This window comes from Gallinula chloropus, assembly GCF_964237585.1.
Source record: "Gallinula chloropus genome assembly, chromosome: 3".
Taxonomy (NCBI): domain Eukaryota; kingdom Metazoa; phylum Chordata; class Aves; order Gruiformes; family Rallidae; genus Gallinula; species Gallinula chloropus.
This window is the reverse complement of record NC_140087.1, coordinates 35,474,310-35,500,455: the sequence shown is the minus strand read 5'-3', so window position 1 is coordinate 35,500,455 and position 26,146 is coordinate 35,474,310. Positions and strand designations below refer to the sequence as shown.

The following is a 26,146-nucleotide window of genomic DNA, read 5'->3' as shown; positions in this document are numbered from 1 at the left end:
TCTTTTCAGTTATTAGTAATCTTGGTTACATCACATTAGACTGCTGATTAAATTGTAAGTCTATCTGTCCTTTTAGTAATTTTTGAATACTTCTAGGGAATTCTGAAAGAAAACGAAAGGTAGAAATGTTGTCCCATGGCAAGAGGAATAAATACATTAAGGAAGAGATTGTTTGTGGTGCATACTTCGTTTTCTGTATGAATGTAGGCAAAAGTGTGGTCTGGGCTTAATGAAAGCAGGGGCTTTTGCTATTTTTTAGCCCTTGAAAATGTATTATAAGAAATCATTTTTTGGATGAGTTATTAGATTAATTTTACATGCCTAAAACTTGGCTTTAAGTGATTTGGTCAGGACTAAAACACTAGGTCTTGTAAAGAATTATGTATAGCATGTATATGTCCCATCCCATAATCCATCTACCCACTCAACATACTTCCTGTATCATAGGCTATCTGTTCAAATATTTGATGTACAGTAAATGGTTTTTGATATCCTCAACTGAATAAAAGGTATAGTTAATGTTTGATTCTGAGAGAAAGAAGTTGATCTGTGTATTTGTAATGTTTTTCTTACATGAAATTATTTAAAGTCAATCAGGAATAAAACGGAGATACTGTGAATGTATACCAACACTTGCTCTCAAATATAATGTGGCTTTTAGTCATTTGGACACATTTAGATTGCAGATGTTACTGCTGAACAGAAAAGAAAGTTTGGAAAAGTGTAGGAGAGTAACATTTCTGCCCCAAAGGTGGTGGAGGTCAGAGTTGATGTATTCACAGAGACCATGTACACATAAAAAGATGTTTCAACTTATCTTTGAGGTCAGCTTAATTATCAGCAGTGTATTAACAAGGCTTACTACATAATATTTAATCTCTCCTTGGATATCAGAAAAAGAAATGCAAAAAAGGCTGACCTTCCTTTAGGATTTTTATACCAACTTACAGAGCAGTGAATGAGAAGCAGGGGTGGGAACCTGCATTGTCGTGTGTATATGTTGTATGTCAGCTGAGATGCTGGATGTCTTGTGGAAAGCAGCGTGTTTTTCGAACAGGACAGTAAACTGGACTGTGGAACTGCATCAAATGGGTAAAGTTTCTTTTGGGCCTTATTCTGTTTCAGACCCTGGCTCCCACTGATGGTTTGTGTAGGAGTTTGACCTTTTACTTAGGCTGGTTACTTGACCATATAGAAGACAGTTTACTTGTACGGGGTATGCATGCTCCTGCTTTGTTTGAAAAGACAAAATTTAGGGAGAGATGTTTTTGGTAAAATATCTGAGATGATTGTTTTGATAAATGTGAACATTTTCTTCTTGAGTTTCATAAAAAGTAGTGAACACTGACCATGTATCTTTGAACCTTTTCCTCCCCCTTGCACTTTTTATGATATTGTGTGACACAAAAGCAGTAATGGGAGTGAAGAATTGGACCAAGTATGTAAGAGCAATGCCTGCTCCCTTCTCTGAATAACAATCTATCAGATACACTGCCAAAAGGAAGACATTTGTAGTGTTAAATAGAATGTTCACAATTTCATAGGACCTATGACTTTAGGCAAGAAAATGATCTAAAGGTATTCACTGCAGTAGAAAGTGACCATAAAAATACTCACTTTCAGAAACAAGAAAAAGCACTAGATTTTGTTTAGACTTTCACAGTAATTATTTGATATCCTTACTCATTTCTAAACAGAAATACATAATTAAAACCAAAGAAAGCAGTCATCAATTTTTTTACGAAATGAGAACACAAGTGCAGAAATGAGGAATAGTGTGATTTCTTCTATTTTAAATTATTTTAGGAGTAGTTGAATCGTGATGTAGACTGCATGAAATTTTGCCCATCCCTTTTATGTTATTCTCTAAGCTTTTTTTTATTATGAGGTTAAAATTCTTAAAATATTGTGTCATACGGCACAAGTTATGGCTGAATGGCAGCGCTCAGAGGTTGTGCATAAGCAGCAAAGAGTCTAGTTGGAGGCCTGTAGCTAGTGCAGTGCCCCAGGGGTCAGCAGCAGGTCTGGTCTTGTTCAACACATTCATCAGTGACCTGGACAAAGGGATTAAGTGTGCCCTCAGCAAATTTGCAGATGACACTAAACAGGGAGGAGTGGCTGACAAACCAGAAGGCTGTGCTGCCATTCAGACAGACCTGGACAGGCTGAAGAGTTGCGTGGAGAGGAAACAAATGAAATTCAGCAATTTCGTAATGGAGGGCTACAGAGATGATGAAGTAACTGGAGCATCTCTCATATGAAGAGAGTCTGAGAGAGTTGGGTCTGTTTAGCCTGGAAAAGACTGAGAGGGTATCTCATCTTTGCTTGTAAGTGTCTAAAGGTGGGTGTCAAGAGGATGAGACAGGTTCTTTTCAGTGATGCCCAGTGACAGGACAAGACACAAATTGGAACACTGGAAGTTCCACCTGAACATGACAAAAAGCTCCTTCATTCTGAGGGTGGCAGAGAACTGGGACAGGCTGCCCAGAGAGGCTGAGGAGTCTCCTTCATCTGAAAAATTCAAGACGTGCTTGGACATGATCCTGTGCAGCCTGCTCTAGGTGATCTGTCTTTAGGAAGGGGCTTAGACTAGGTAATTTCCAGAGGTCCTTTCCAACCCCTGACATTCTGTAAGTTTAAGCAGACGTTTTGATGTCAACCTTTAAGAAGTAACAGCTGTTCATATGAGTGTGACTGTGGAAAAATTAGAGCTTTAGTCCTAAATTGGATCACAAGTTCTGTATGCCTGTTTGGACATTAACCTTGGAACATAAATTATTTGCCTTGAAAATTTTCCTCCTTAAGCCATCGTATACTTGGGGAATGATTAACTAAAAGAATAGCTACAGTCTACATGCAAAGTTGGAGAGTGAGAAGAGCCTAAATGCTTCACTCTTATATTTTAATCTCAGCAACTTTATTGCTGGAATTGCCGCTGAGAAGTACCTTGTACTGGTGGGTTGTCTTTTTTTCATAACTTCATATGTGTTTTCCCTTACATAAAAAGGTTGTGCTTGCTATGCAAGAAGTATAAGTCTCTGGGAAATCTGGTAGGTGTAACAAATAAATACTTGTGAGTATTTGAGTTCATCACTTTTAAAAGTCTTCAGACAATTGGAATGTGTATGACTGATTAAAAAAAATAAATTTGGAAATGTGGTCCACAATACATCAGAACTGTCAGGCACTCATCATACTGAGTTGTTTAGATTCCAATCTTACGCTGTACTTTTGAACTCCGATCCCAGCACTGGTGTCTCAGGCCTAAACATGTAGACTGCTGTGTTGATTTTATAGAACTGTGCATTGTGTGGATTGATACCTTTTGTTTTTCAAATAGTCAACATGTTATAAGTGCCTTAGTTTTACTGTGCTACTAGTCTCAACACATTTGTTATAAAATACTTTGTTCTTCTGAACAAATGCTTGACATATAATCTTGAGGGATTTTATTTTCTATAATTTTAATGAGCTCTCTGTTCTGTTTGCATTTATTATTAAGACTTCCTATTTCTTTAATTGCAGTTTACTCAAGCAGGGAGCCTTTCAATGAATAGTTTTGGAGAGTGGCAATATTTTCTTTTGTTATTTCAAATAGTATTTTCACGTTTCATAATGTTCTCCATTCAGCAACACCAAAGCACATCATAACTTTAATTAGTAGAGGAATTTTCTTAAAGCAATTTTTGGGGTGATAAACAGAAGTATAGAGAAGTAATTTTCCTAACACTACAGAGAAAGAATTTTGAGAATGTAGCACAAGACATTTTTTTGCCTTTCTTGCTTTTTTTCCCCTGAGTAATATTCCATATATTTTAGAGTACAGAATAATAAACATGCTGCTTTATTTTCCTTCCATCTTCATTAAACTGCTTTCATGAGGAGAAACATAATAGCCAATGTAAGGTATTATCAAAAGCAATTAGAATCATCAAACATATGCTCTTTAGGTGAAAAAAAAAAGTCTAAAGCAATTTCTCGTGTTCTGGAGCTTCCTTCCTTTCTTACTCTCTTCCGGCTGGTGATCCAAAATAAGTTTTGTTATAGTGCGAAAGTCAATCTATTGTAAATTATTTTTGTATTGTCTGTTTCCTTACACATAGCTTATCTGTTCTGGAATACTGAGTTGTCCATATTCTCTTAGTTGCATGCAAAAGATGTACTGAACCAAGGAGATATTTTGAAGCCTTCTCCTGTGTTGAAATAAATGCTTCTTACCATTTAATTCAAACAAAAGTAAAATCAAATCAAAGGGCAAAGAAAACCCAGACTCCAAAAACCCATTAGTAAATAACACAAAGATTAATGGATACATTTTTAAAGGTTGAAAATAAATTAAAGTTACAGGTTGTGTAAGGTTTTCATGTACTCCAGATTAATGTGTAGCTCCATTGACTCATTCTTGTCTGCAAAAAACATTCAAGTTGAGCTGATGTTTAAAATCTGTGTGCATAGCTGGGTGTTGAGCAAGAGGAAAAAACTTGGGAAGCCTAAAGTCTTGTCTAAGGGTGATTTTCAGCATATCTTCTTTCTTGGGACTACTTCCTGTTGTTGAGAAACAGGACTAAAGCTAAAGGAGGGAAGGTTTAGATTAGACATTAGGGGGAAGTTTTTTACAGAAAGAGTGGTGAGGTGCTGGAACAGGCTGCCCAGAGAGGTGGTGGATTCCCCGTCCCTGGAGGTGTTCAAGGCCAGGTTGGGGCCCTGGGCAGCCTTGTGTAGATCCAGGCCTGAAGGTTGGTGTCCCTGCCTGTGGCAGGGGGGTTGGAGCTCTATGATCCTTGGGGTCCCTTCCAACCCAGACCATTCTATGATTCTATGATTCTAGGACAGAAAGATGATTTAGGCTTTCAAAAATCTTAGATGTGTGTACATATGTACAGGTGACTACTTCATAAGTTCTGTGAACAAGTACTTGGTTTTAATAAAAGGTTTTCCTTTACACCTTATCCCTTAGTTCTGCTACCTGCTACTAACAGATGCTTCAAGCATTGAGTCCTTAACTTGTAGTTGCATCTGACTTTCATATATGCTGCATCTAATGCCAACACCAATGCTTCTCTGAGAAGCGGGGTTGACTAACCTGGGAGGACGGTTGTATTGATTCTTCTTATATCCCAGTTGCCACATTGCACTTCAGAGGTGTTACTGCATAGTGCTGTGTTTCTCTCCTGTAGAAGTACATAATATATCTAAATGGTCACCACTGAGATAAAACAGTAATGGACAGCTGTTTCACAGATAAACTCCCTGCTGCAAGGCTCAAGGCAATGGGAAAGTAAGAGCTTTTTCTGGACTGATTTTGGTAGAGTATTGTAGTAAATCTCAGTGCAAGGCTGTGTAGAGGGGAAGGCGAATGTGTATTAAACAAACTAGATTTCTTCCAGCCATGCTCATTATCTTATACACCTGTACTAACAAGCACTAAATATGTGTCCAGATAGTCTAGCTATGAACTTGGGGTGGCATTAGGATTTGGAAGTGACTTTTACAGCATAAGGAACTTGACAGTAACTGTAACTTTTTCTCTTCATCCTGTCCCACCTCTATGAGTCACTGTGAAACGGTGCTGATTTATTCACTGTCTTAGTGTCTTTTTCTTCTGCTGCAGTTTATTTTTCCCCCCTTTTTTCTTTTTTGTTTTTTAAGGCTTTACTTTTCTTAGTCTGCATGTATTGAGAATCATCTGTGATCTTAATATCTTGATGTTATCAACACCTGCAGTTCTTTTATGCCACCTTCTTGTAATTTCTTCTGAGGCTTTTGCACCCTTGCCTTCCAATTCTCACTTCATTTATATACCAGTCTTAATGTTTTCATTACAAACCTCCACAATCTGATACTGGAAGTCAGGTCTCATAGAAAGAAAGAAACTGCAAACTCTAATCTGTGGCTCCTGTTAGAAGCACATGTCTTTACACTGTTTTTATTTACATACACATACAGTGATTTGGACATTTAAAGTAATCTCTTCTGATAAAACCTTATCAAAGTGCAGCATGATTGGTTTGACTTTCCCTGGGGTGCAGTGGAAAAGAGAAGAGTGCATATAGTTATATAAAATGCGTTATAATAATGAAAGGAGACTAAGAGACTATTGTATAGAGTGGTATGGTGTAAAGACACTTAATTCAAACACAATATAATATGTAATTGAACCTATACGTCTGAAGAGAGCTAGAGCTTCCCTTTATTATGAGGGTAAAATTGTATCATATAGATTTCCAGCATCACAAAAGCAAGGCCAAACTTCACTAGTTTAGAGTTAAAATCTTGTATTGTAGAGGTCAGAAACATATGTAACAAAAGAAAATGTGGAAATAGTAATGCATAGTCACAATGCTTAGTGTTCTGACTTTGACTGTCCTCAGATGAAATCAAGATGAAGTAATTTTTTTGTAAACCCAGAAAAATCACAGAATGTAGCACACTGATACCAGATTAGTACAAAAGTACCTTTCTTCCTTGCTAAGAAAATCACTGAACGAAACGTGCACCTAGACTGATATTTTTTCAAGGGATTCCTTGTAAACCTTTCCTAATGATTGTCCTCCTTTTCTGTTGGCAGTAGTGATTTGTCTGTTGTCTCAAATGTCAGTTAGCCTAAGATAAAGGGAAGACATGAGCGGCAGGTATGTAATCTTCTCTTTATTTCTCCTTCAATATTTCAGGAGTTTTACTTTAAATGTGGAGCACACCCAACCACTGACAGCGAAACATCTGTGGCTTTGAACCTCATTACAACCAACAGTCACTGTATCACTTGTATAACATGCACAGATATTAGGTAAGTACAACAAAAAGTGTCAGAGACTCACAGTCTTGGTGCTTCAGAGTACTTATCACTTGAAAAATGCTTTTTTACCTCTGCTGGCTTTTGGTTTTAGACATTTTTTAATCCCTGTTATCACTGTGGAAAATGGGCCATGTTTTCAGGTGTGTTCTTTGTGACGGTGGTATAATTAAAATTTATATTTTTGTACCATAGTTGAATTGCAGGTGGAAATCTGACTGCTTATATTTTAGCTACAATGTCAGGTGATTTCAAGGGGGACAAACTGTTCCTGCAGAAAGGAACTTTGGTGTTTGTTTTATAAATCAAAGTAAAATATCTTATGATGCATCTGTTCTCATGTTCTTGTTTATTGCAGTTTTAAATACTGTAATCCATCTTACCATATAGTATTTGGGCACATACATTCTAGAACACCATTACTTGCAAATGCATGGATTAAAAACCAATTGCCCGAGAAAGACAGCTACCACTGTTGTGAAGAATTACCTGAAACACATTTATCTACCGATTAGAGGATGTTTTGAGGTGGAACCTCAAAACTAATAACACAATGTTATACACTCTAAATATTGCTATTGATTAGCCTGCCTTTTGCAATAGAAGAAAGAATTTAGAAAAATCTTGTAGGATAGCAGGAAGTGTGAACAAAACTGTTAAGAGATATCTTTTGGGGGAAGAAAGGCTGGATTTCTGGATGTAAACTTGCTTTGGAAAATAATAGGTTCTGATTCTACCCCAGATGGAGTATAATTGTGTTGTGCCTGTGTGCTACTGCATTGATAGCAGCTGATTTGTTGTTGTGAGTATTTGGCTCAAGAGAATGAGCCTTAGTTACAGATTAAAAGATAATTGTGCATTGAAGAGTATGGTGTCCATTACTTCCCACATATGCAGCATTTACAGTGTTTCTGTGTGTCTCAGGTACTACATTACAGCCAGTACATGCTAAATTACATAGGTAGCTCGTCCTCAGTGGTTAGGTATGCAACAGTATTAACCTCTCTGTAATTAAGGATAATAAACAGTTTCCATTCTGAGCTGAGCTTTCTCCTTTTCCCAAGAACATGCTTGCTTAGGCTTGAGAACTGGTTATAATTGTTTCTATCAAATTTGAAATGGGTATGTTGACATTTTCCCGAATTGATACATTCAGCACAGAAGTATTCTAGCCATATTCATAAAGTTATATTTTTTCCCCTCTCTTTTGTGTCAAAATCCCAAAGGAAAAAAAGATGTAAGACTTAAATGCTCTTTTGACCCAGTATGTGTAGGCCATGGAATTAGCTGTTCAGCAGGAGGCCAGTGAAATAAGTTATCCCAAGAGTGAGCAGGAAAGTACTCCAGCAGCCATCTTGCAGTTTTAAAGGTTGTAAATACACTAATACATTTACTTAGCCAGAACTTGAACTCTCATACTTCCTTCACTGGTGTAGGTTTTCTCTCTCATTCCTCAAGTGATGCAGTGAAATGATACAGAGGATATTCTCTCCTCTGCCTTATGATATCACAAAGTGATAGGGATTGGAAGAGATCTCTGGAAATCACATAGTCTAGAGCAGGATCACCTAAAGCAGGCTACACAGGATCACATCTAAGCATGTCTTGAATATTTCAGATGAAGGAGACTCCTCAGCCTCTCTGGGCAGCCTGTCCCAGTGCTCCATCACCCTCAGAGTGAAGAAGCTTTCCATCATGTTCAGGTGGAACTTCTAATTTGTGCCTGTCACTGGGCACCACTGAAAAGAGTTGTCGTGGTTTTACCCCGGCTGAGAGCCAAGATCCACGCAGCTGCCTGCTCCTTAAAGGAAAAGAGCAGGGGAAGAGGGAAGGGGGGAGGGTGAGAGGCAAGGGAAGGGGCAAATAACCCCAAAACCAAGAAATTAAGAGGCCCGTGGGTTGGGATAAGGATAGTTTACTAAGATAACAGAAAGATACAATGTAACAATGCTAACAGGACTTTAGAGCAAAATTATATGGAGCTGTTGATACACAATGCAGTTTCTCACCAAACCCACAACTCAGGCCGTGCCACCTAGAGCCGTCCCGGAACCCGACCGTCCCCCAAGAACCGCGCGTCCCGGAGCCGCCCCTCTTCTTCCTCCCGTCAGCCCCCCGATATCCTGGGCAGGACGTAATTGGCATGGAATGCTCTCTTTGGACAGTTTGGGCCACCTGTCCTGGCTTCGCCCCTCCTTTCTCATTAGTAGAGAAATATGAAGAGCTGAGAAAGTCCTTGACTGTCTGACAGCAACTAAAACCATCAGGGTGTTATCAGCACTGCTCCCATTTTAACTCTCAAACACAGCATTCCATCCGCTGCTACAAATGAAGTTAACTCCATCCTGACCAAAACCAGGACAAGAGTCTGGCCCCATCCTCTCAACACCCACCTTTAGATATGTATAAGCATTGATCTCAATCTTCTCCGGGCTAAACAGACACAACTCTCTCAGCCTCCCTTCATATGAAAGATGCTCCAGTTACTTCATCATCTCTGTAGCCCTCTGCTGGACTCTCTCCAGTAGTTCCCTGTCTTTCATGAACTGGGGAGCTTAGAACTGGACACAGGACTCCAGATGTGGCTTTACCAGGGCAGAGTAGTGGGGGAGGAGAACCTTCCTCGACCTGCTGGCAATGTTTTTATTTATGCACCCCACGATACCATTGGCCTTCTTGGCCACAAGGGCACACTGCTGTCTCATGGAGAGCATGTTGTCCCAGGTCCTTCTACACAGTGTAGCTTCTCATCAGGTCAGCCCCTAGCTTGTACAGGTGCTTGGGTTATTCCTCCTTAGGTGGAGGATCCTAAACTTGCCTTTGTTGAATTTCGTTTGGTTCCTCTCCACTCAACTCTCCAGCCTGTCCAGGTGTCCCCGAATGGTAGTGCAGCCTTCTGGTGCTTCTGGCCACTTTACCCTGTTTCCTGAGGGCACACTCGATCCCTTTGTCCAGGTCACTGATGAATATGTTGAACAAGATTGGACCTGCTGCTGACCCCTGGGGCACAGCACTAGCTACAACTAGCACTAGCTACAACTTGCCTTCAACTAGATTCTTTGCTGCTTATCCACAATCTCTGAGCCCTGCCATTCAGCCAGTTCTCAATCTACTACATTGTCCACACACCTATACCACACTTCCTAAGCTTTCCTATGAGAATGTAATGGGAGATGGTGTCAAATGACTTCATAAGATTTTGTGGGTCAACTCCAGGACCTGTGTCCACTGGGTTCTCAAGAACTTTGAGTATTTCTAGACTGCAGGAAAAGCTGTCTGCTCCTGACCACTTCCTGTGATTTTGTTAAACATTCCTCTCTATTGTAAAAAAAAAAAAAAGCAAACCCCAAAAAAACCCAACCAGAAAAGCCCCCAAGCCAATTAAGAAAAAAAAACCCCAACTTATCTAAAAACCCCTTCTTTAAGAAATGTTAGAGAAACTAAAACAGAAGAAAATAGTACTGTCTCATCATGTCAAAATATTGATACACATTTCTGTGATAACTGTAAGGTTTTGAGAATTTATCCATACATTGAATGATGGTTATCTTTCACAAGTTTGATTTTTAAAGCCTTAAAAGTCTATTTTGTAGTTTTGTGAAATATTAAACATTTGTGGGTGGTACCGAGAAGACATTTTGCTGTTTCATTTTTTGTATGGCTTATTGTGAGTTGCTAAAATCTAATTTCTCTTGCATCTTTAGATGAATGAAACAATTTTCAAATTAAAGCTGTAAAAGGTTTACAGCTTTAGTTCCTGTTTCTGATTTTATCCCTCCCTCCCCAGTTTCAAGGAATGTCAAAGTGAAGACCATATTGCAAAAAGCTAGAGATAGGACAATTAAATAATTTATTGGTGTTGCATGAAGTTCATTGTAAATTCTTGGGACTACTTAAGAAATCTCTGCTCAGTTTTTGAGTTTGTAATTCTTTTCTCCAGCATACTGTTCTTGAAATATTTGTGTATAACTCAAAGAAATTACACAAGTACCCATAACCTTTTTACTGTAGTTGAACTTTTAGGTGTTTGTGCTGGCAATTACTTTCTAATACTCCTCTGAATCTGAAACATGGCATCGGGGGCACTGTAATTTGTAGCATTTTCTGAAACCTTCTTTCATCATTCTGTAGCATCCAGGTGGAAAAGAGGAATAGCTGAATTTGGTACGTTAATTATAGCTTTGTATTAGCTTTGCTGCAGTAAAACAGAAGAATTGTCTGCTCTTCAAAATGCATTTTTCTTTCTCTTTGCTGAAAAATTTTAAACAGGAAAAGATGACAACCAGGTACTATTTATGTGTTTCTTAAATGTTATTGTTCACAGGAAGATACACTGTTTCTCTAGTTGTTTGTGTCCATTTATCATGGACAGTTAGTCTACCACAGGGAGAGCAGTTAAGCTCCAAGACTCTTGGCATTGCATAGGTATGGTTTTAGTAAGGTTTGCAGAGCTCATAAAAAACATATTTAAAGCAGTAGTGTACTCTACAGTATATAGAAAATAATACAGAGTGGAAGTTATATTTAAATCTATTGCTAGTTTTTATTCTCAAGTTTCCAGTAGGCACACTTTCTGTTTGCCTTGGGTTTATACTTGATATGAAAATTTTCATGCAGCTCTGACCGACAGAGTGAAATACTTCAGAGCCCAATACCCTTGTAGGGTTATGCTAAATCCATAGGCAGTATTCCATGTAGTGTAATGCCTTTCAGTGTATTTTGCTTATCTACAGCAGAGTTGGTGTGAATTGGCAGCCTTTATGCGTGTGTTTTTTCTGTAGCATTCAAGGTGATGGGTTGCTATTTTATGTCTTTGAAGAAGCGCTTAATAGGTTGAGCAAATGGCTGGAAGTTGAAACAAATACTAAAACTCTGCAATCCTCAAGGGGATATCGGCTTTTGTCAACTCTTTCCAGTAGAAATAACATCAAAAGGGGTTAGGAGTACCCCAGGGTACCCATAAATCAGGCTCAGAAATAACAGCAGTGTTAAGCAGTATAAAAATAAAATGTGCAGAACAGAAGTGCCTCATGTCATCTTTCACAAGCTAGGTAGGGTACAATTCCTAAAGGCACCATTATTTTTAGCCTCCAACCGATACAGGTAAGTGTAAAAGATACATAGGCCTTGCTGTCACGTAATCGGTAGAAAAAATTCTTCAGAAGGAGAAGTATTTGCTGTTGTGTTATCGAAATTTTTTATCAAATAAATCCATACTGACTGATTTGGGACAAAAAAATTGTTTTGTTTTGACAATGGAATCCTGTAATATGTTTTTCTGCTCTTTGGACTTCCCAACACTGGAGTTGGAAGCAAGAGCTTCATTTTGCTAACGGTGTGAGTTAGAAGTGCTTATGCTAGATGTTCTTCAAGGGTAACTGTGATGTGAGGTCTTTGTCATAACTCATCCAAATCAGTTCGGACTGTGATCATATTAAACTCTATGGGCAGGAGAGTACTGGAGAAGGTCAGTACTTGGAGGAAAAACCTCAAAGTGAATGTACTATAGGAAGTCCTGTTAGAAATTCGGTAGGCATTCTTGTCCTTCAGTCAATAAAGAGTGAATGACTTTGCATGTCATTAGGGGTAACTCTGTGTTAGTCTGGCTCTGGTGGGACTACTTTGAATCTACTGAGTTTCTCACTAGCTCTTGGTCAGCCATCTGTTTTCTTTCAGAAAAAAAAATAGACTGAAAAAAAGTATTTTTCCCTCCCACAGCAGTTTGTGCCATCCCCATCATACAGTCACTCCTTTCTGTTACTGTCAAGCTAGGACTGAGACTCATGAGCTTTATTTTTATGAGGTATTGCTTCCAAATTGGTAAGGGATAAAATAATTTGTTTCTCAATAAATACATGACTGATATTCAGTTGTGGATTTTACATGCCAAAGGAAGACCAACTTCCCCAGTTTATGGAGATTAGGATTTTTGTAATCTAATATTTTGGGGGTTTATGACATTATTGTTGGTAATAGAAGTTCTTTATTGAGCACTATATGCTGTCCCATAATTAACATTGTACAGTCCTTTCAACTAAAATATTTCTTCTATTACAGTTCAAAAGATTGTTCAGAAATTTCTGAAATCATTTGCCTCACCTTTTTTATTTTTTGTAAACTGCTGGTGTTAATGCAGTCTGGACTTCAAAAAAATGAGAAAGGATATCAGAGGAGAAATATAGTGCTGGATATGACAAAAAGTAATTGGTAGCAGATCTGGCATGTTCAAAACCATCTAAATACAAAAAAAAAAAAAAGTCTAGAATCTTTTGTTTCTTGATTTGAATCAAATGTTACAGATGAAGGGGCAATTGCAAAATTCAGCTTCTGAAAAGGATCCATACCTGAACTGTAAACACTGTCGAAGTGAAGGAGCTGTCCTACAAATTTGATTCAGGTCAGTTTTGCTCTTATTTGAAGAATTTTACCAGGGACCTCCTGTTTCCCCACCAAGATCTGGATGCAGACTGTCCATTAAAAGACATTGCCCTTGTGGTGTTTCTCAGAAGAGTAAATAGCACCTTATTCTATACTTATAATTGCTATTTCTCTTCACTTCTAGGGTATAGGATCCTAGAATTATCCCTTGGGTCATTATAATCCAAGTAAATTATTAAATCTATATTTAGCTCATCTTTCTTAAAGTACATTTTCCCTCTTTGTGACCTGTGTTGATAGTGTCATCTCTGCTCCAAATCTCTGCCTGTTACATTTTGCTGTCTTTTATATACCTTGAGTAGTTCAAAGTAGAATGGGAAAAGATTATGTTAAGAATTAAATTTACTTTGTCTAAGTACTATGACCGTCAGGGACAATGTCTACTGCTTTCTCTCCTAATGCTCCTGAAATTAATGGGATTTCTTAAGAATCACTTATTTAAAGTACGAAATTAATGAAATATCAAACTAAGAACTGTTACTAATTGGTTTAGAGATTTTTCCTTTTCCCTGATAAGGCAGACTATAGAATACTGATTGTTATGGCTGTAATATTCGAGTTCTGATACAAGCAAAGCTGTGCAGTGAAAACATTCTGTTGGTACTTTTAGTGCTATTTTAAAAAGTGAACAAAATCTAATAGTGCCAGTAAGTGACCTTCACTTCTTTAGATGTGCACGCTGTGGCTTTTCAACTCACACACTTATACTATGGGCTTCTGGAAGATGTGCCTCATGCATGAAATTCCCTTGCCTTAACCTTTCCATTGAACTGTAACCACTAGTATACAGCAGCCCCCTATGGCAGTGACAGGACAGCGTTGCAATTCTTGCTGGTTTGCCTCTGTAGTGAGACAGCTTCTAGCTTATACTGATCTGTACAGAAAAGAATAGATTGGTGAAGCTATTGTAGTGTCATTTTGTACATATCCTTATCCTTTCCTGGCAGGGGACAAGGGAGGAGGATTTTATGCAACCGCACTCGTCTCCTTTGCCAAACATGAAGCATGAACTTTTTTCTTTCCATCTGGGACAACAAAATCTACCTATTTTTCCTGCTTTATGGTGCAGAAGTTTTTACTTTGGTTGACATACGTGTTACTGTACATGTAACAGGAAGAACAAATGTAAGGGAACGTCTTGATTTAGTCTCCTTGACTTTTTACACTTAGCCATATAATTGTGAATGTAAACGTATATGAGTTGTGGCATGTTCACATGCTTTTGAAATAGTCACAGCTAAGAATTTTTAAGGTAGTCACAAGTGGATTTTATTTCTATTTTGAATTTATTTCAGTAATGTGCATCTCCAGCTTCATATGGGATGCACGACGTATCATCTATTTCATTTTTCATTTGAAGTTTCACCTGAAGCCTGCAGATTGCAGAATATTATCAGTAGGCTCTATATTAGATATGTTGTATCTTCTCTGCCATTCTTATTTAAGACATGATTAATAGTGAGCTGTTTTTGCAGATTTCTTCGCTTCTGTTTTTTAATGCATCTTGCAAGACACGAAGACTTAACAGTTTGAATGTACTTGGAAGAATTAATAGTTCTGAAACTGAAATGTGTCACATAGCGAAGTACACCATGTGCAAAATTTGGTGGACCTCACTTCCAAAATATTTTGAGGAAGCCTAAGAGTATGACTATTTGCCTATGAGCAATCAGTGAAAAATGTTAGCTAATGAACATATTTTTTCTGCAAGTGCTGTAGGTTTGAATATTAAAGTTAGAATTCATTTTCAGTGTCTTAGACAAGCAGAGTAGTAGATGTTTGTGAAATGTTGTTCAAAGAGACTTTTTTGAAACTTGCAAGCCCACAGTATGCCTTTTCTGCCATAGATGTTTTCAGGGTCAGGTGTTTGTGAATTTTCTATTTTTTAAATTAATACCTTAACACGTAAGAGAAAAAAATTAATCTCTGGTTGGTTTTGCTCCAGGCAAGATTAGTAATAGCTGAATATTATCACCATCTGATAGCAGTATAGTGACCTATGAGAAATGTTATTGGAGGTGACAATCCAGTCGTCTTTCTAGAGCTGTCCATGTTTCAGAGACTCATTGTCAGAGGTAATACTAATTTGGAAATGATGCTGTGAAAAGCCAAAATCAAAACTCAATAGCCTTGGTGACTATTAAGCAGGTATTCTTTATTGCAGCACTGGGCACCCAGGGGATTGCTCTTCTCAATGTGCGCCCCCAAATGAGTTAGTGTCACAAGTTATATGCAGGTTATACACACATATTCATCACCTTTCTGAGAAATTATTGATGTGTTCATTACTTTTCTGAGAATTCATTATTATAGGTTTCTACCCTTTCCCGCATGTGTACTACAGTCTTTAGGTGGTCTTCAAAGACCCTGATGATCGTTTACTTCATCCGCTCATCTTCATCACTGTGCTTTTTGCCATGAACTATAGCCCTTATCTTCCTCTTCTTGTTTACCAGACCTGCAGGACTGGTCTTAGGGCCCCTTGTAGCCTGGAGTTTTCTTGTTCTTGGAGACAGTCCTGGTAGAAAGCTGACAGTGTGCTGGTACACGCATTTCACAGTGCCATTGCTGCAAAATGTTACTAGTATCTACAAAAGTCTAGAGAGTAAGTCAGTATTAGAATCATTGCTGCATAATATGTTGTTAACACCCAAAAATCTACAGGCTAAGTTCCCATTAGATTCAGCCCGCTTTTTAGAAGCCTAATAAACTCAGCAGAGACCTGTGTTCTGAAGGAACAAGGTGAACAAATTGCAGAGAAACGTGCCTTTCAGGTCTCAACTGAAGTATCGTGGGAGGGTTTTGAGGAGGAACCTGAGCTGTTGCTGTCTGCTGAGCATCTGGCCATTTGGCTAATCTTGCACTTCGTTAAACTGAGAGCTGTTGAACCATGTTTTTTACAATCTATGACACTCCTTTGTAATATTTTAAAAATAGGCAACAAGGAGGAATTGAATGTGAATGTGACAGCTGAAGAAAATTTTACAAAATCAAGCGCAACAATGAGAAGTCTGCCCTTTCAAAAAAATGTCACTGCTTTAATGTTTTTAATGAATTGACATTTAGTAACTAACATTCAATGTGTTATTAATGAGTCATTGATGGAAGATGGGCGACAGATAAATGCTCTTTGGAAATGAACATAAGCATAGAGAAATAACGTGTCTGTTGTGTGAAGATTGTTTTCAAATACGTTTCAGATAAAGCATTGTGTCTGGCTATATAAATATATGCACAGTAATATATATGTACGCATATGGATCAACAGCATTTATAAAAAACCTAACATTTAAACTTAAGTAATATTTATTTATGTAAGAAGGTGATTTTGTGAAGAATGTTGCTCTGCTTACCATTTTACTCACAGTTACGTATTGTTTCTACTGCATTGAGGCAGATTGGAAATCTAACACATCCCTGAGATACAGTTCATGTTACCAAATAAGGAGTGCACTTATTGTTATACCTTTTCAACTTTTCCCAGGCATGACCCCTTTACAGACTCTCCCCAGCTACATGGTGGCAGAACTACTCTGTCCTGATTAACTGGACAGCAGCAGAAAGTCGTAAAGTATTAGTAATTTGTTAGAATTTGCATTGATAATTGAATAATCTTTTAAATCTCTAATGTCCTAAAGAAAATTGAGAAGAATGAATGTAACTGTAACTTTAGCTATACAGAAAAATATATATTCTGTACCTTTAGCTTTATAAAGTGCTTTAGAGGAAAAACAGTAACGTGAACATTTGCTTTCCACTGTGGTTTGTTTTTTCTAGGTTGTTTTTGAGTCATAAAATCATAGCAAGATCATTGACATCTGCTGCAGCAGTATTGTCAAGCTCTTATTATTGTAATTTAGCAAAAAATTGGAAAGGGAAAAAAAAAGTATTTGTTGAAGATGTGGTTGGAATTTATGGCATTAGAGAAACAAGAGTGAAAAAGTTAGAGAAAGAATGAAGCAGCCCAGCAGCAAACACCTAAATATGCTTATGGCAGAATAATTTTAATTTGCAGAAAGTTAGCAGAAATTAAATGTAGCTGTACCAGGCAAAAGTACCAGGATGTAATTGCTGAAATCCAACACATGAAGGACCATTCATAAGACAGAGAGCCTGTCATTAGATGCAGGGAACTTTATTAAATGTTGCTTGACACTTCATAGAGTCACTTAATGACCTTGTGTGGAACAGTAGCTGTTGTCCTAAGTAATGTTTTTAGTAGCCATTCAATTCTTCAGTATAATAGCTCTGTAGGGATTGCCATCAGATTTCATAAACACCTAATTCAAATAAATATTTTATGAAAATAATAATGTGTATGAAATATGATGGCATGTGTATACATATTACTTTTAGTAGATGTCTGGGGCAAGGTACTAATCCCAAAGCCTAGAATCATATCTTTGATGTGTGTTCATTTCAGTGGTAGATTGGTATGAAATTTTGTCTGGGAAAACAAGGAGGCATTTAGAATTATACTTGAGAAATATGTTATAATATGTTACAGATGTACAATAATAATAAATGAGCAGACTTCCTGCTTTATTTCTCTGTAAACCATGATGTAGAATAAACTGGCATAGCACTGTACTGAGCTGGCATCAGTGTAAGGAAAATTTCACGCATTTCCTATCAAGAGTTCCAAAAAAACCTGAGCGTGCAAAGCTCTCAGTACATTACAGTTTGTACCTGTTCAAAAGCAATTGATAGAGCTTTAGTGAAAATTATTAGCTAGAATTGTTTTTTTCTCTCCTTAGCAGCCCATGATCATTCATACCTTTCCTCTTCTTTCTCTCCCTCATTTTGTGGATGTGGTTAAAAGTTGACTCTGAAGATGAGACAGTTTCAGAAGCCAGTCTTACAAAGAGTCTATTTTTTTTTTATTTCCATAAGAGAAACCAGTAGGGTTCTAGCACTATTGGATCTTCTGCAGAGTGTAACAGGATCATTGTTGTATATTGGTAAAAGATAGTAAACATTTTAGTTCATTACCAACTAATATATCGACAGAACTAAGTTTTCCTTACAAAGGAAAAATCCAGGGCAAGGTCAGGCAGGGACAATGAAAATAAATTCAGGCCCCTGGTGGAACTTGAAGCATAGACAGAGTCAAGTTAAAATTGTTTATAAATAACTGTTATGAACTTGGTGCAAAAAAGATGCTGATTTGCAATGTGTTTTGAAAATGACAAGAAATAAATCATAGGGGCTTTCTTGTTAAGTTCAGTCAATGTCTGTGACGCGTTAAGGGAGCTGCCTGCAGACATTTGAAGACTTATAAAAATGGAGACCATTAAGGGAATGATCATTTTCCCAGTACAGATTTGTAAATGGTAGTGATGCTGCACTGGCAAGTCAATGTAAGAATGCTACAAGAAAAATTACACCAATTAAAGCATATTTTTGTATTGATACAAACTTGTATGCTAAATCTTTTATTTTCTCTTGGGATGTTTATTTCAGTTTATTTTAAAGTAATTCCTTATCAGCATACATTGAAATGCAATAAGCAGGATGAAAACCAGTACAGCTGTCCATCAAAAGATTTCCCATTCTTTTTACTCTCATTCCTTCCATTATATTGATCTAACTTTCTCTTGCAGAGGAGACCTATCTTACAGTTGATCATTGTACATCAAATGTGATTGTAGTTAGAAATGCTAATGGTAGAGTTCAGTATTAGTAAACAGTGATTAAAATAGCAGAGAAAGCATGTGCTGCTGGATAGCAAGATAAGTAAAAAATATGCCTATCCTGGTAAATACATGAGTTAGCATAAATACCACTGCTTTGTGCAAAGATTTCAGAGTTTTTCTGCAGCTCTAAATCTTAAAAACCCCTCTCTCTGAGTCTGTTTCAGTTCTGTATCACTTTCAATATATGGCCTTCTGCATGTTTGTTAAGCAAACAGGGACTTTGACTTTCTTCATTTATATATATATAAAATACGTGTGTGTGTATATACATATATAAATGCCTATGTATATGTACTTGTTTCTACCTTTGTCTGTCTGTCTTCTTTATGAGCAATCTTTAGTTATTTGAAGTGCATTACATCTTTATGTTTTTTTCCTCCCCAGTAACTGCCCTATTCTTATTTCACTTTGTACAGGAGACAAATCTGCCTGTATTTCTGGTAAAAGCCGGAATCAGAGACAGTGTTCTTTTGGCATGCAAATGTCATTTACATTTTTGAATTTGCATATTCAGTTCCTCTTTCTTCTTGTTGTGTTCTCAGCAACAGAAAGAGCAGTCAAACCTCTTCTCATAAGGTACATTCTCTGTGATCGCTAAAGCCAGCATCATAGAAACAGCTGCCAAGAAACCCAGGATCAGCCTTTTGGGAGACACTGTGCAGGAAAGCTGACTGCACCCAGACATGTTACCTCTATGAATCTGGCCAACCTGTTCTTGCAAACAGGTTCACAATGCAGATGTCAATCTTGAACTATACTCATGAGCAAGACTATGCCCTCGCTCCCTATAGAGCCTCCAAAGTGGGTAGCTTGTATTGGATTTCCTGACAAAAGAAGTTATATTTTTTCACCTTTTGGTATATGTGCCTCAAAAGGGATGTCCTGGTATCAGTGGAGAAACAGTGTGCCTGCTCAGAGCTGCAGTTTGCTTCCTGTTCTGCCCTCTTGGCCAGCCTCTCTTCCTTCTCTCACCTCCTCCTTGAATGGAAGAGGAAGTTGCACTGGGCAACATAAGAGAGGAAGAGGAGAACAAAGCTAAATCTACTGCCATTCTTCATCCCATCCCGCCTATCCCACACCCACAGTTAAGCAGATTTGAATGGGAATGACACATGCCCATGGTGGGTGCACTTCCTCTCACCTTCAGCATTTTCTCCTGTCAGCAATGGGTGTGCAGGCACCTCGAGCAACTTGCATTTGACCCTTTAGACTCTGATTCTGCAGCTTTGTGGGTTTGGTTTGCAGGGGGTTTTTTGGGTTTTTTTAAGGATGTCAGTAGAGATATGTGTTTGCAGGTTTGGAATTAGGTACTGCATAACCTTGTATCATTTTCACATAAATAGAACTAAAATTTTCCAGAAATAAGTATTTTCTACAGATGCACAGCCTGGCTCTATTGCGTTCAGCTCTGACCTTGAGAACTGATTAACAAGTTTGTAGTTGAAGGACGCAAGGCTTCACATAAAGCACTGAAGCATGTACAGGCCCTTGAGGGGTACTTAGAGTATCTCATAGACTCTAATGGTCATTCCTTTCTCTTTAATGCTATTAGGTGATTCTGGCTTATGGCAATCTGTAGTACTTTTCCCTTTATTTAATTTCTGTGCTACAGATTTTATGAATTATCCTATTACAACCCCTCTTCTGTGTTTTAAAGACAAAGTGCTCTATATGTCTGGTATGCCTCGTATCTTCTCCAGCTACTCAGATATTTTGGTTTGTTTTATTGGTTTTACAGTGCCATAAACTGTGGTGCAGTATGAAGATGAAAAGTTAAGGAGACTTACAACTAGCTAAACTTGAAAACAGTAGTGCTTGTGAAAAGAGTGCAGAGTGCTCTGAGTACAGAGTACTAAAAGGAAAACACTCTACATGCAATTCATTGGCATTTCATCCATCTTCATGCAGTGACTTTTAGACACTGCATCTAATATTAAAGAAAAATCTGGGGAAATGTTCTAGGCATCATTTGCACAGCTTTTGATGATAATCACAGTGCTGCAAAAGCCTGGCTTTTTTCAGAGGTGCAAATGAGAAGAAAATCAAGACTGTGGTGTGCCAGCTTGGCAATACAGGAATTTTATCCCTGTTGATGTGCTGCCTATACATCAGACAGGCAGTGCTTTAGTAGGCTTCCTCCCAGTACGAGATGTTCAGATTGGCCTACATAAGCAACAAAATGTGTGACCTTCTGCTACTGTCCTCTGAAAGGCCTCAAGGAGTTCCTTGGTCAGAGGCAGAATAATTAATTTCTTGTTTCTGAATTTAGAAATTCCATTACGGCTGTGTCAAAAACCAGTGTCTTCAGTTTACAAAAGTGCCTCTGTTCAGAAAACTTGTTACAGAACTTCGGTCTCTGAATTCAGTATGTGACCTTCATAACACCGAAATTTTTGTGTTATATTTTATGCTCTTCCTTATGATGTTTCATGAAAATAGAATTACTATTTTGTTATTTTAATTATTTTCATTCAGGCAACTAATTGATTGTCATTAGTGGAAATCCAGAAGATATTTGAAGACAACAAAGGGGTTACAGCTCCCTATTTGCTGCTAAAATGTATCATAATACAAAAATGCTGTTTCTAAATTAAAAAAAAAAATCTGGATATCTGATTTTTCTTCCCCAGGTGCAGGACTTTGTACTTTCCTTTGCTGAATTCCAGAGGTTCCCGTCAGCTTATTTTTCCAGCCTTTTGAGGTCCAAGAGGAGGGCAGCACAACCCTCTGGTGTATCAGTCACTCCTCCCTGCTTTGTATCAGCAGCCCTGATAAGGATACAGTCTGCCCCAATTGTCCAGATATTAACAAAGGTGTTGAACAGGAGAGGCCCCAGTATTGCCCATTGGTGTACTCTGGGAGTCATTAGCCTCCAGCTAGACATTGTGCCACTGATCACCACCCCTTGAACCTGGCTGTTATGCCAGTTTTCAGTCCGCCTCATTGCCAGCTCATCCTGCCCACACTTACCAGCTTCTCTACAAGGACCTTTTTGGGAGAGTGTTGAAAGCCTGACAAGGTATACAATTTTCCCAGAAGTACCTGCATCTTGCAGAATCACAAAATTGATCTGCTGCACTCCCCTCATCTAACAAGCCCAGATAACTATTTAATGGCAAACTATAAAATTGTTTGCTACAGTTTTGTTACATGAATCACACCCTGAAAAGGATGGACTTCCAGCTGCATAATTCCCCAATAAGCCTGTAACCTTTGTAGAGTGGGTTTTTTTGGTGGTGGTGGTGTTTTTTAATTGTTTTGTGGGGTGTTTTAAATGATAGTAGTTTATTCCATAATGAAAACCAGGGGTAGGAGGAAGAGGCCTGTTGTAAATTTTTCTTGTGAGAGTTTATTTATTTTGATTTAACCTTTGGTTGAATATAACTTGATAAATTAGTTAGCCAGTGGGTTTTGATTCCTGATGCAGACCTTGTAGTTAATGTACTTCCCTTGCTAACAACTATGTTATATGGCAAGCAAACAAATCTAGCTACTAGCCTAAGCAATCAGCTCTTAGTAACGAAGAGGACTGTCCTTTACTATTCAGTTTCTTAAAAAAATTAGTATTATCGTCCCTAGAAAAACAAGTCCTTTGTGTGCTGGCAAATAGGTGAAACAATTCATCACAAGCTCCTAATATGGTGTTTCTGGCAGCTGTCTGCAGTCTTGAGTGTGCCATAATGTGCACTCTATAAACACCCTTTGGATTTTGTCTCCTGATTTGTCTGGAATTTATAACAGAGGTTGGGTAATTCTTGAAACCAGCACAATACCAGAATCTCTCTTCCAGATGCTTATAGTGAGTAACTCCTAAAGCACCTTTTCTTTAGGCGATCCGGAGATGCTTCTCTTTTTTCTGTTATAGTACTGTCATCTTCAGTCTTTACTGACACCTTGATCATCTTTTCCTTTACTTACTACAACCTTTTCATCTCTCTCCATCTTCCTTTCTGTAAAACCAGTTGCTCTGCCATTGCTGCTCCAAATGTCTGGCTATTTATTAAAATGTTTTCTAAACATCCCTTGTTTAGCTGATGAATTCAAAAGAGTGGTAGCAAATGATATGTCAACTCAGAAGATCTATCAAAATATTTCTCATCCTCTTTATTTGCTGAATGGATCATCTAGACTCAAACAATTTATAAATGAAACGCTGTCTGATTCTGAGATGGTGTTTACTTATATGGCTGTAAATTTTCTGAGTGTGCTTTACCTACAGATTTCGGCAAAGAAACGTTTACTGGCATCACTGGTTGTCCCCAGATGATTTAACCATTCACTGATTACTGTATCAGTGCTCAGCACTGCTATGTACGTCTGATGTCAGCATTCATGATGCCTGCTGATTTCATATACTCTGCAGCCATTAGCCATTGCTTCTTTCTCATCTCTCTTACATTCCTAAAATTTCTTAAGCATTGTTCAGATTCTGCATATGCTCCAAAAGTGTCATATAAAGCAACATGCCAAACAGTAGCAAAGGAAAGAATATTTATCTGAAGAGTGTCTTTTGCCAGTTTGGTCTGTCCTGATGAGGACATGGAATACTGGCAAGAGCTGTGAAACCAACTCTAATGACATTGCAGTGTTAGCAGCAGAGGTCAGTGAGCATGGTATGCACAAAATCTTCTCATGCAAATGTTTATTTAGTGGAAATAGACATTCACAGGCTCTAAGGGAAAAACCTGGCACATCTACATGCTCATGTTCACCTCTCTCCCCTAGCGTGCCATGGTTAGTTGAGAAATCTACAATACAACACAACTCAAAATATTAAAAGATAAAATGCTACAAGAGGCTAAAGATAAAACAGAAGAGGGCAACTTTAAGATTTTTCTTTTCCCAATAGAAACAGCAAAAGTTGTCAAGTTCAAGGAATAATACCAGCAGAGAGAAAACGGCCTAGGTTCTAGGTTACATCCCTAAAGTCCCTGGAAGAGGTGGTTATCTTAATATCATAATTGTCAGGGATAGCAGAGTACTGACAGCTTTCGACCTGGAATATCAACCATTGTGGCATAATATCATAAATTAATTGTGAAATATATGTATTCACACATACAGTATAGATATGCATATATATACACATACAGGATGTGTCTTATATGTCTTATGTGTGTATATGTACATCTCTATATTGTGTATGTGTATATATATATGTACAGATGCTGTGTGTGTGTGTGTATAGATATGCGTCACTGAAAGCTGACACGAGGTCATGATACTGAGGAACATCACAAAATTATATTCAGTGCTTTCAGAAGGAATATTTAACTTTTAATGGGGAAGTTTGTCTAAATCCTCAGATTTTTTTCATGTTTTGTAGATGTTGGTAAGCCTCCAAAACTAGAATAGGTTATACTGGAAATATACCTCTAAGTAGGGTTGTTTGGTTTTGTTTTTCATTTTTAACCTCAGGATGAAACATGAAAATTTACATGAGATTTTTCAGCATTTCTTTGGAGTCTTGCAAAACACAGAAACCCCTTGAAACTTAGTAAATATTTTAGAGATTGGTAGAACATCACAATATTAAAAATATTAACCTTAACATTGAAAAGTGATATTATTCCCATGGGGATCATTGAGAAAATTCCCCAGACTCTTCAACAATGCAAGATCACAGAATATCTTGAGTTGGAAGGGACCCTTAAGGATCACCAATGCCTCACTTATTCAAAATATAACTGAACAGGATCCTTCTCAAATACTGCTCATGTTTGTAACCCTTGCGGACTTAAATGTCAGTGAAGGGCATGTTAGTACTCTGATAGAGATGTTGTACAAATGCATCATGGTTTTCCAATACATTATCCTGTCCTTTGTACTTCAGGTGCTCACTCATAGCCTGTACTTTCAAGAAACTCTGCAAATAGTCTCACTTAAAGGCTTTCTTTTCAGGACTTTCACTGTCTAGACATAGGAAAAAAAGAGTGAGACTTAAAAAAGAAAAGGAGTCACTTTCATTCAGTACTGTTCAGGTATAAATACTTATTTCAAAACATTTTGGGGTATGGGTTCAAAGAAAGCTATTTAAGACGTTAATAGCATCCAAATAGCTATATTCAGTTAGTTAAATTATCAGAATATCTATTTTAACAATGTACCTTATTTTGCATTTAACACCTCATTTCTTTCACACAATAAGGAGTACTATTTGAAAATACCCCATTTACTGCATGCAAAAAGTAGTACATTTATTGTTATTTAGTGATATTGGCAAGCTGTGAAAATTTTGTTCCAAAATTAAATTCTATTATTTAGAGTCTCGTAAATTATTGTACCTTTGACATTCTACCTCTCTATGTTTGTATTTGAATTATGTTTTAGTTAATGAAACAACACCTTCTAGAAACCTGAGCAATTTAAAATAATGATTCAAAGCATTCTACACATCCCTCTCAATCTTGCTGCCAATTTTTGTGTCTTTAAAGTCAAATTCCTATTGCACAAACAGGGCAGAAAGCTATTATTTTAAGAAATCATTAGAATAGCAGAGGATATTGAAAGAGTTTTTGTGTAAGTGACAAAATGAAATCAGAAGGAAAGGTTGAATAGTAACTGGTTTTGTAGACACCATAATGTGCCAAGGTACAGGAAGCCTTAAAAGGAGTGCTCCCCACCACCACATTTGTATTCCTTGTCTTTACAAAGTCCAAGTACCAAAACTCAGACATTTTCATAGGCTTTTTTTTGTCTGTCAAAATTAAGGTATTCCAGTGTTCCTGGAGTTAGAAAGAATGGGGAGAGAATACAGAAATTAGCTTGGTGTGTTAGAGATGCTGTGCACCCGTGAGAGGGGTTTGCATCCTGTGCCACTGGGGCAGCGCAGCCACTTGGCAACTTCTGCTCTGGAAAAAGAACAGAAATTGAATCTGCCCAGGTAGCATTTCCTTTTTTTCTGCCTTTCATTTGATTCAGTGTTTAGTGTTGTAATAGTGGAATATATTTCTACAGAGGTGTCCTTACAACACTGATAGTGTCTCTTATGGCTGTTAGAGGTTCTGCAGAACATTCAGACCTGAATCATGACCTCAGCTCAGTAAGCAGTTGAACCTGCGATTAGCTTGGTGCCTCTGAATAATCCCCCCAAAGCCAACAGGATTTAAATGCAGGTGTACGTGCTTTGCTCGGTCAGGGCCTAGACTCATCCAGTCTAATCCTTCTACTTTTTCTGAATGATATTCTCACATCCAGAAAGTAGTCATGGAGTGGCTTT

General features: G+C 37.8%; 1 protein-coding gene across 1 annotated transcript in view; it reads left to right on the top strand.

Annotated features, from left to right (window-relative positions):
• PRKN (parkin RBR E3 ubiquitin protein ligase) overlaps positions 1–26,146 on the top strand; it is a gene marked incomplete at its 5' end in the record, with an annotated part of 579,674 nt that overhangs the window by 211,721 nt on the left and 341,807 nt on the right. Inside the window, 1 exon segment of the mRNA XM_084261053.1 lies at positions 6,672–6,787. Within this exon segment, the coding sequence (XP_084117179.1) occupies positions 6,672–6,787 (116 nt within the window).